This window comes from Orbicella franksi, chromosome 11 (assembly GCF_964199315.1).
Source record: "Orbicella franksi chromosome 11, jaOrbFran1.1, whole genome shotgun sequence".
Taxonomy (NCBI): Eukaryota; Metazoa; Cnidaria; class Anthozoa; order Scleractinia; family Merulinidae; genus Orbicella; species Orbicella franksi.
Window position 1 is genome coordinate 24,435,407 of NC_138155.1, and position 12,084 is coordinate 24,447,490.

The 12,084-nt window shown below is 38.4% G+C and overlaps 1 protein-coding gene across 1 annotated transcript; it reads right to left on the reverse strand.

Moving 5' to 3' along the window:
* Nucleotides 1-6,514: 6,514 nt before the first annotated feature.
* Nucleotides 6,515-10,574, reverse strand: LOC145460453 (uncharacterized). Its single transcript, XM_081445291.1, has 2 exons — nucleotides 10,102-10,574; nucleotides 6,515-7,173 (listed from the first exon to the last, which is right to left on the reverse strand). The coding sequence occupies exon 2, from the start codon at nucleotides 7,118-7,120 to the stop codon at nucleotides 6,743-6,745; it is 378 nt and encodes a 125-aa protein (XP_081301417.1). The 5' UTR covers nucleotides 7,121-7,173; nucleotides 10,102-10,574; the 3' UTR covers nucleotides 6,515-6,742.
* Nucleotides 10,575-12,084: the final 1,510 nt, after the last annotated feature.

Genomic DNA, 12,084 nt, shown 5'->3' on the forward strand with positions numbered 1-12,084 from the left:
GTAAAGGAGAAATACTGGTCGCCAATGAGCGTTTGATGAAAAAAAAGATGCGTAAAATTCAAAACGAACTGCATTCAAGCACCTTTATTATACGTGCAAACATTAACAGAAATATTTTGACATCTTTGACCCGAGATTTAAGTTATTCATATGTCTAACCCACAAGAAACAAGTCAGCCGCATGAAGTTTGGCTTTGCAGTGTTCTTAAATCATTAAGCTCGCCGTTTGTAACTGAAGCATCATCAATCATTAAAATATTTTCAGTTTTCGGATGAAGACCCGTGAATACTGCGGCGGGATAGCGTGACCAGTCCTTCTGGCCGGAATCACGCGGCTGATACCCAGAGGCAAGCGAGGCAAGCACGTTCAGTTTGTTGAGGGCTGTGTCCAACTGTTGTTTTGCCGCGTTTTCTTTGTTCTCAGTGGATTCTAAGACGTCGTTAATCTTCTTTGCAGCGATGATGGTAGCGTTGATATTTTGGAAATGTTACTGATTTCGGCCCTGGTTATTTTCCGCGGAACCAAGTGACAGCCGAAAATACGTCTGCGTTGGCAAGCTAGCATCATGATCGGATGAGCACTTTACAATAAAAAGGTCACAAGATAGCTTTCATTGCTGACATAAATTCTCTGTAAGTCGAACACAGTTTCGCACTTGTAACTTTAACGACTAATTTGATTAATCGGCAGTTATTTGTTGCGCGTTGTTCCATTTCCACGTTTTGCCTTGCTACTGGCATGTTGCATCTAATTTCTCCTTCTGTCGTTTAGATTTCAACAAAAACTGTATAAGAAAATAAACGTTTTAGCCGCACGCGCGAGTGTTATAGGGTTAAAGTGCATCAAAAAATGTGGGCCTGTTGATTGCTGATCACCGCGAGCTATAAGGACTTGACACTGGTATCAATTATGCAGTGCCGGTCTATTGTCAGGAATCACTCAGCAAACAATATCAGCTAATGTATAAAATATCGGCCTTCATTTCGAATGTTATCTTGCAGCGTGGAAAGACATGCATGCCCAAAGAGCCACGTGTCGAAAATACGTTGATTTGAAACACTTTGTGAGTATATCGACCAACACTTCCGGCATCATTTTCGCCAACACTCTTGTTGTACACCTATTAAAGGGTAATTTAAGCAGGTGAAAATGCTTGTTTAAAAATAAATTAATCTATTTATGTTTGAAAACAAATCCACTTAGGCATGTAAGTGTTTTACGGGTGGTCTAATACCTGTGACATGTCATGCGTGTGTGGGATTTGCGTTCTTCAAAATTGATCTCCTGCAATGGCCTTCGTCGTAAAACGTGTCGCTGTATTTTTGGACATCAAACTGGACAGAAATTTTCCAAAACAACCAGTAGGAATATCGACAAACCCTCACACGGTTTTGATGATCGATGCCTCGTGAATGATATAATGCAGTAGCTTTGTTGATGCGGTCGAGTTTGATACCCGATAAATTCGCTCAATGGAATGTCGGTCGTCTCGCGCTTTTAGGTCGCACTCGCCTTATGATTAAAAAAAAATTGAGGCAAAGCAATTTTTATCGAATAGAGCATTCTATAACCTTTGCATTGATATATAATTTGTAGTGGTTGTCTTTAAGACAGCGCGGTAATATTTTTTTTCGCTAAGGACACCCGCGAAGGTTTACGGTAACCTTAATCGAGGCAAGAAATACGATAACTAATTGTTTTGGAGGTAGCACTGAAGGCAAACACGCCGTGAATCTAGTGAATCAGGTGATAGTCCGATAGGTCTCCAAGTGACAAGTTATGTATCTAACGGGTAGTGTGGGTGTGAATTAATATTTAGAAAAAGGAAGTAAAATGTACTCTAAAAACCTCTAAAACATGATATGGGAATTAAGTAACCTAGAAAACTTTGGATGAAGTCGACCGAAAATCAAGGACGGAAATATTCTGCCCAGAGCAAAACAATTTATAAATGTACAAGTAGGCGTTCAAACAAATAATACAGGTGCGAGACTGAGGAATACCAATGATAAATTACTCACCGCCGATGAGATAAATATGATGAGTCCTACAGAGAAACCAACGCCTTTCCAAGTCTTTCCAAGCATCGTATTTCCTTCACAGTTAAAAACAAAAACGTTTCAAAGACGATCGCGAGAAGGCTACTGGTCACCCTGCTGACAGAAACGGCCTGAATTTCTGAGATGATTGCTTTTTATAGCCTTGCGACTGCTGGTATCGAGTTGCATTATCATGCATTATGGGATACGGGACTGTCCCTTATACTTGCGGATTGTTTTCCCTTTGTTAAGCAGAAGCTCCCGTTTGTAACTAGACTTTATTATCCATTGTGTAAAGTACTCGCGTTATAACGGACAGTTGTGTGTCTTTTCAAAGCCTCTTGACGACTTGGTGAATTGATCAATATACTCATAAACACTCCTGGAATAGTAAATTATGTTTATTAGATGATTTTCTTACTTACAAGTTTCGGTGTAGTTTGTTTCTATTTTAACTTCTATGCTTTCGATGATGCTCATCAAAACAAACAGGAAATCATTCAGGAAATTTCAAGTGTTTCTCGATGCATGGAACGGAAAAACAAAGCAAATGCAAAACAGTCGTGCGTGGGCAGTTTTAATTATCGATGTGGTTATTTCCGGAATTGTCTTACCTTTTATCGTGTTTGGAGTCGGATTTATTCATTGAACTCTTTTGCAAGATATGTTAAGTTTGTTTTTATTTTTTATTTTTTATTAATGTTATTGCTTTACAGAACACAGAATAAATGATTACAGTACTAGATACTACTTGGGAATAACTACTTACAGAGCTGACATTAACTATTGTACTAGACAAAACTTATTATTCTTACAATACTATACTTACAATGTTCACACTAATAGTGTTTACAGCACCTTTCAATCCACAAAAAAAGATATGTTAAGTTTACAAAACGTGTTTTTTTTTTGTTATTGAAAAGATGATGCCGCAGGGAATCAACTTACTGACGAAGCTCTCCTAAGTTAAAATGTATCCTAAGCAATGTTACAACATGATTTTATATTCGAACGGGTACTTACGAGACATCTTAATCTAAAAGGCCTTCTTTGCTCCTTTTTTAATTTTTATTTTATCAGCTCAACATCGAGTTAATGTCAATTAAAAATTAAGGGAAGGCAAGTATCAAGTCATTATTGCTAGTTTACCGCTTTGGCATCACTTGTTGATGATATCGTCCACCAAAGGCATTTTACACTCTTGACACTTCTTACACTTGTCGTGAACTCGGAGGCTACTGCCATTTGAATATCTAAAATGGCATAATACTCGTGGAAATATTCGGCCAAAAATACGCTTAACTAATGGTAGCACACGGGGTCGGCGTTACTGGCAAAGGAGACATCCAAACGTTAGTACGGCACAACTCAACAGTTGCCATCATTTGCTCCCTCCAAACACCCCCATCTTTTTAATAACGGAATATCCCAGTGCTGTTACGTTGAACTAACCTAATGTTTTGCGTACCTCTCGTCTATACCAACGACCGCTTTCCTCTCGCCAGCGCTCACTTTCATATCGAAATTTCTGGTGTAATTTTATTTTCTCAGCTCAACGGCGAGATAGTGTCAATTAAAAATTAATGGAGACAAGTAGCAAGTCATCCATTGCTAGTTCACTCTTTTAGAATCACCTGTAGCAGCTGAAATTTTCTTTGTTCCTGTCTTTTTTTATGAGCGGCTGTCGGGCTAAACTGATACTGACTAAGTTATGACTAACAAACTGAAATGAGTTAAAACGTTTTTTGAAACTTTCGTCGGAGAATACAGACTTGGACATTAAATATTGACTCTCCGCCGACTTAGATGATTCCGATGAATACTTTTGATGGTTCAGTTTATTTTTGGTTTTCCGTTAAGTGTCTATTAAATGGTATATAAAGGAAACAACCATTTGCGTAAGAGTCTATCTGCTTCCTTTTTCCTTCTGATGTCAACCGAAAAGCGGCAAACGTGCCAACTGTCTTAATCGAGGCAAGAAATAAAATAACTAATTGTTTTGGAGGTGTAGCATTGAAGGCCAACACGCAATCCAGTTAATCAGGTGATCGTCCAAGTGTCAAGTAGTTTTCCAAGTGACAGGTAGTTTTCCAAGTGGCAAGTAGTTTTCCAAGTATCAAGTAGTTTTCCAAGTGGCAAGTAGTTTTCCAAGTGACAAGTTATGTATGTAACGTGTAATGTGCGTGTGAACTAATTTTCAGTATAAGAACATAAAATGTCCTCTAAAAACCTCTAAAACATGATATGGGGAATTAAGTAACCTAGGGCGCGATACATTCAACCAAAATTTGCGGGATGAGGTTCGAAAATTTCTTGGTGTCGAATGGATCGCGACGGGTCCGAACCGGCGGTGTCGTACAACAAGGTACAGGCACACAAACTGACGGGAATATAATTGTAATTTTTATTTGTATATCTTTATAAACTAAAAATATTCTGCTTCTTTAAGATATACATTGTAAAACGGGTGAAGGCTAAAACACTGTGTAACTGAACTTCACAAACTTTACAATTTATCCTGGTATAAAAACTGTCCTCAGATTAAAAAATATATTATCAAACTTACAAGCTATGGAAGACTCATCTTATTTTTAATATTTTCTAACTAAACTTTTACGAACCATATCCAACGTACAGGCTATGGATGACTCATTTCATTCACAATATTTTCTTAGGTTTTCGAACCTTATTAACTTACAAACCTTACGAAATTCTTCACATCTTTTAAATTAACCACGTACATATATTAATTCAGTTAACAGCATAAATGCTCTTCCCAGTATATACACATCCTATCCGGGCTATATAAGTTACGAATTAGATCCTTTTCTGATCAAAATATTCAATATTTTCATTTTAATCTCAGTCGCATAGCCACGTACAAAATGAAATAATACTTTATAAGTTTTAACGTCACTGTTCTTAGACGGAAAAATAGTTCTTCAATCCAACATATGGAGCTTTTTGAATAAGTTACATGCAAAATCCTTTAAATAATCAAAATATTAAGAAATGAATTTTTCAGTCGCAGATTTTGAATGCACGCGGCTTATTAAAATGTTTCTAAAACAAAGCTTCCATTCGTTATGTTTACTTACACCTTTGTTGTTGTAATTTTGCCGTAAATTATAATCACTTTTTTTCCTTTTTGTCAATTTGTCAAATCTCCCGGGAGGATTGAGTCCATCTCACAACTTATCTGGAGTTCCTTCCACCAACACTGTTCAAAGATAATAAGATCACACTGAATGACAGTTTTAATTTAGCAAAAGGAAAAACTGTAGGCGTTAACTGAACATTAGATCTAGACCTCTATGACTTCCTCCGATTTAAAAAAAAAAAAAAGAAAAGAAAAACCGTTTTTCTATTGTTTCAGCTGCCGCGGAACTATCGCCTGATAGCTGGTCCCCCGGAAATTTAAGCGACGTCTCGAGGGCAAATACCCTAGCTTTAAGTCCTGTCCGAACGGGAAATGTTTGGAAACTAAACGCGATCAAACACTGTTTTGTGACCAAACCGATGTTGAAGTTATACTGAATGGCCAAACGATATCAAATATGTTTGATTACCGTCCAAAGGAACAAAATGTTTTACAATGTTTGACCAAATGTTTGTCGTCCCTCAAATGTTGTCAAACATGATCAAACACGACCAAACAAGGTGTCCAAATGGCAATTGTATGGTCACCGAACATTGATCAGTTGATTGTGTTTGATCTTCAAACATTTTCCGTTTGGACAGGGCTACCATCAGACGTCCGATAGTTCCCAAACGTAGACACAATATTGCGTATTGTCTATTCTTTATTGTTCACCACTAAATTTTCTTCCACGCGCCAGTTGATGAAAGGCGCAAAAGCCAAATGAAGACACGAGGATTAAGATAAAGTTTGGAAAGACTGGTAGATTTATTGTAAAAGTAGATTATTCGCTCTCGATTTCTTTGCGTGAAAGTTGACTCGGGCTGAGGCGTCGTCAACTTACGAAAATAGCGACCCCCAGAAAGTACCGTCAAAAAATTGTGGCTGGTAATAAATCCCGACAGTATGTAGCGACCCTCCAAAAGTAGCGAGCATCTACCTCGCCCAAAATAGTGATACCCAGGTTCAATGGTATATTTATTTTTCCAGTCAATAGTCAGGTCAAAGTTACGTATGGTAACGTGGAATCGCGTTGTGAAGCGTCAATTCGTGCTTCATCAGTTAATGTTGCACCATGTTAAAACAAAACGCCTAGAATTTTCATCAAGTAACAGGAACGTAATATAGAAAACTTTATTAATATAAAAGGAACGTTTCTTCAAATTTAAATTGAAAAAACTCGACCAACTTACTGAGATACTGATACAGCAAACTGACGTAGCATTGCTTCATGAAGTATAAACAGTTTATGGTGTCTATGGTATGTAACTAGCGTTCCGCCAAACACTAACAACACAGTCCAGACATGGAGAACTCACCCATGTGACAGACATATAGATTTGAACTAGAAGAAGAGCCCAGTCGTACCAACCTTATATAACGTTTTTTGCTCCCCGAAAGTACCGACCCCTCGAAAGTAACGACACCCCAAAAGTAGCAAGCCCCATAGGGTGCTACCCCGAAAGTAACGAGGGTCGTTACTGTCGGAAGTTTACGGTAGTCACTTACATGATAACAGACAACAAGGTCAATACAAAAATAATCGCCTTTCTTGACTTGAAATTAATACTTACAGAGTATTTCTTCGTCTACGTCGTCAGCGTCGTACTCTTCGTCGTTGTAGTCGACTTCTCCATCGTTTTCGTAGCCTCCGTTGTCGCCTTCGTCGTTGTTCTCACCACCATCACTACCATCATCACCATCGCCGCCACCACCACCACCACCACCACTACCACCACCACTACCACCATCATCATCATCACCGTCATCGTCACCGTCATTGTCATCGTCGTCGTCGTCGTGGTGGTGGTGGTCTTGGTCGTCATCGGCATTATCGTACTCGTCATGTGGATGATTATCCATTCCTGTTATAATTATCATAATTATAATTTCCATAACACCATGGTCCAGCATGGATGTTCTAATCAAAATAACTATCATAACTTCTCGTATCCAATCAGTAGCAGGTGCTTTTCAACTGTGCAGTGCGTGTGCTGAAAGGAAAATAAAACTAGAATGAACTTTGTTGAACTCTGCAAATGGTTATCGTTAGACATTCAAGTCTTCTCAGACAAAGACTATAATTAAACCGTAGGCCCCGTCTCCTGCATCTTCAGTGTCACATGGTTAGTAGGGGACGTTAAAGAACCCACACACTTATCGCAAAGAGTAGGGCACGTAGTTCTCGGTGTTGTGGTCTGGCCTTGTCTCACGGGTTGGTGCTTCACATAGAGTAACGCTACTGCACCTTTCCTCCTTGGACAGAATTGTCCAAGAAAAATTGTTATGTCTAACTCTTTTTTCATTGCGTTTACAGTCTGCTAAGAGAAACAGGTTCCGGTTTGGCATAAATATAATTCACTGCATTGACCTGGCACACGTCGCACTATTTCATAATAATCTAATAAAACTTACAAAGTTTGTGGGTAAATTTTAGAGCCGAGTTCCCGTCGGACAACGGAAATGTTAGTTGAATCCCTTGACACTGCAACATTGCCTGACAGGAAATCGAACCGAAGAATGACAAAATTCAGCTGGTTCAGTTTTTTGTTGTAACCAGAGGGCCACCTCAGTGAGCCGAGTTTGTGACTCATCAGTTTTACCAGTGGTTAATTTTATCCTTTTCGGGATCAGTGTACGGATGTAGCAGTTCCTAGCTTTTTTTTACCGGGCTGAAACTGATCTTTTATTCCAAGGAAACCTTCTTTTCCATCAGTTATTCCGTTCATTGAAAAGTATACACATTTTGTCAGCTGAGACGTCTTGCCTTATTGAAACAGAGTTCAGAATTTTGTTTTGTTACAGAAATCAAATCCGCAACACGGTGGATAGAAAAGTACTCGACTACGTGATAAGAGGTTCTTTAGTTCCCTCTTTCCTACCGAAAATTGGGTCAATAATGCTATCAGATGAAAAGGATAATCCAAGCCACAGACAAATCACTTAAAGATCTCTTAATCGGAGATTATCTTACTCCAAATAAACAAAAACTGTGCGATAAAAGGTGCTTTCCGAGACGTGTCTTAAGAATTATTATCTAAACACAGGAAACAAATCACTCACGGATCTATTAAAATGCAATTTCCTGACATGTGTAATGTTCCATTGGTTTACGGTTTCATAAGGCGAAAATCGAGATAATCTCCTGGCGTGGCGCGAGTTGCATGTTGTTGTCTATCTGAGGTGTATTTTTTTTTGTATTCGGTGTATTCGATTTCTAAGCTAACTGCGACGATGCAATTTCTCGCAATATGATTAGGGTTACTATAGGTATCTTTATTTTAGACAAACCGGTATGGTTACCGTGTACCTAAGGATTTGTTGACATTTGCAGTGAGCTATTTCCTTTTTTTTAATCAAAAATTAGCTGGCGAGCTCAAAGTTTCGATCGACTGAAACCGAAAGCAAGTAGTCATCGAATTGTTTTAGCACGATAAGCCCCTGACGAACCTATGAAAGAAAAATATTTACGTTTTTAAAGGTCGATCACTTCTATCAAGTCTATCGATCGTTAGACGGCCACTCTGCCATACTGTAATATAAAGTCATCTCGGCTTTCACGACTCGTTCGCCTTAGCGCGTCAGCTTTGAAATGTTATGATATGTTGAGCAGTGAGCTGAGAAACAAAAAACCACTGAAATGCCACTGCTCTGCCTAGTAGCCGAGCCAAAAATTGAAACTAAACTATTTGTATTTTCTCAACAGCCGGCTCAACAGCACTAACCAGTTGACTTAACGATCCTCTAGATTCATTAAACAATTAACGGGCTGTGCTAGTTATAAAGATTTAAAGGGAATAATAACCTGATTTTTGAGTGATTCTTAGATTTTTGTAATTCTTTTCAGGTAGGCGTCCTCTATTAGAAGGGGGTTATCCCTCGGCTAAAGCAACTGACATGCAACTGAATTAAGTTGGTATTATCATTATTGTCACCTAAACGGATAATACCACTCAGAAGAACTTGACAAAAAGTCTCACAAGCTTAGCTCAGTGGCCGATCGAAGAATACCAGTCGTATTCAGCGTTGATAACCAGCCAATCCCCTCAGCCGTTCAAGATGTATTGCGACTACAAACTAATGCTTTCCAAAGACTTATCAAAAACACGTTCTAAAAACAAATGGGATATTCTAAAACGCCGATTTTTTGGCACCCTTGAAAGCTACTTGGAAAGTGTGAAAGTACAATTAGCCGAAATTAAAACAATGAAGCCTGAATACAATCTATCACGAAATGAATTTAGAGCTATTGCAGAACTGAAACACAACTCTGCATTGAACCTAAAAAAGGTAGATAAAGGCACAACAACAGTCATCATGAATAAAACTGACAAAATAAAGGAGGCCCAAGTGCAACTCGACAACAGAGAGCACTATAATCCTTTAAGACAACCTATGCTGAAAGACACGCAACAACGAGTGAATCAAATTATCACTCTACGTCACCAAGGAAGCCACATCGATGACATGACGGCTAAATGGCTTTCACAAACTCTCAGTCCGCCTAGAATACCTATCTTTTATACCTTAACAAAACTCCACAAACCTAAACCGGTCGGAAGACCGATAATATCCGGGTGAGAAGGTCCAACAGAGAGAATATTATCTTTTGTTGATAGACTGCTCCAGTCAATTGCTCAAAGGCAAAAATCCTATATTAAGGATACTACAGACTTTATTAACTTTGTGGAAAGAACCAAAAGACACCAAGACACTATTCTAGTGTCTATGGATGTCACGAGCTTGTGCACAAATATACCACAAGAGGAGGGAATAACAACAGTATGTCGGGCATACGACATATTTCACAATAACAACCCTCCAATCCCGACCAACTACCTTAAGGAAATGCTTGGTTTAATCTTGAAGGAAAATTCATTCCAATTCAATGGCGACAACTATCTGCAAACGCACGGCACTACCTTGGGTACTAAAATGGCAGTTGCTTTTGCAAACATCTTCATGGCAGAAATTGAAACAAAACTCATCCGCCGAAGCAGAATCAAGCCAATAGAATGGAAACGTTACATCGATGACGTTTTCTCCCTATGGAATCAAAAAAAACAAGCAAGACATCAATTTGTTCATTGAACAAGCCAACCAGTTCCACCCTTCAATCAAATTCACAGCTGAAATTTCAGAGAACGAAATTACTTTCCTTGACACAAAGGGGATAGATTTCAAACTGACTCTATCCTTGACATCAAGACCCACTACAAGCCGACAGAAACCTTCCAATACACGCATTTCACCTCCTGCCACCCTCCGGGTGTAAAACAAGGTTTTATCAAAGACGAAGCGACAAGACTCCTAAGAACAAACTCTTCACAAACCACTTTTGAAGAGTATCTCTCAAACTTCAAACTGCGCCTCAAAGCGCGAGGATAACCTAATAACTTCATTGAGAGGTCTGTTCTGCGGCATTTTGTAATAACTACGCATTTTGTAATACCTTACGCATTTTGTAATAAAAGTTGCAGCATTTTGTAATTACCTGCAGTATTTTGTATTAAATGCAAACGACGCATTTTGTAATAAACGTCAGTCTACGCAATTTGTAATAACGTGGTGACGCAAATTGTAATAAGTCTCTTCACACGATAATTTCACCAAGCATACAGATTGGCTGGATTCCCTTCAACACCAACCTGATGGAAAATCAGTTATTATATTATTGCACGATTTTTTAAACTGAATATGAGTACAGTATCTGCATGGGTATTTGTACAGTAGATGCACGCGATCTTTTAGAAAAGTTCTTTTTTCTCACTTTTGTCCGAGTCTTGGAATCAAGTTAGGTTCACGAAAAAGAAAGTAATAAAACGTCAACATTTGCGTGACAATGGGTGAAACTATTTCACCTGGTGGTATTCCATTCTCCATTATGAAGATTTAGGAAATTTTTAAGGAATTGAGAATTTTATTTTCCAAAATTTATACACCTCTCAGACTAAAATTATGCCACATGCTTATTGAAAATATAGATTTGCATAGAAGTATGTGGGTTGTTTAGCTCCCAATATCTGCTAAAAAAGAGCACTTGACAAACTATATTAAGCCAGTGTTGAAGGGAATCCAGCCAATCTGTATGCTTGGTGAAATTATCGTGTGAAGAGACTTATTACAATTTGCGTCACCACGTTATTACAAATTGCGTAGACTGACGTTTATTACAAAATGCTGCAGCTCTTATTACAAAATGCGTCGTTTGCATTTAATACAAAATACTGCAGGTAATTACAAAATGCTGCAACTTTTATTACAAAATGCGTAAGGTATTACAAAATGCCGCAGAACAAGGTCCCTAACAGGAGTCCGCTTCGAGGACAGAAGGTTGGCTCCCCAACAAAGGAAAAAGACTCAAACGAAAGTTTTGCCATTTGTCACGACATATCACCCAGCAGTACGTGGCCTAAAAGAAATTTTAATAAATAACTGGGTTGTAATACAAAACCAGCCGTTACTGAAAAGCATTTATACTAAACCTCCGATTATATCATACAAGAGAGGCAAATCTCTAAAAGATACGCTCGTTAGAGCGAAAATTTAATTGAAGGCTAAAATGCATCGCTATCGCAATTCACGAAGGGGAGTCCGTGTAGGCCTGTCATATCTTTTGTTTTCAGCAGTTAATTTTATCTGGGAAAATTAAGCCGATTTCCTTTATTTGTTACAGAAATTGCGTTTTAGAATATCCCATTGTTTTTAGAACGCGTTCAAAGTGGTAAAATTCTATAAATAACAAAGATTTGTACTGAATACGATGACCCAGTCAGTGTTAAGGTGACAGTCTTCCCTCCTATGTTATGAGACAATTGCCAAGGACATAAAATGTACCATGGGCTACTGAAGTACCCTAAAGACATCTAAAACACGATATGCAATCTAAATAACCGAGAAAACAT

What these genes read in the sequence shown, in the direction of transcription:
- LOC145460453 (XM_081445291.1), bottom strand. Translation starts at nt 7,120, where the DNA reads ATGATAGTTATTTTGATTAGAACATCCATGCTGGACCATGGTGTTATG.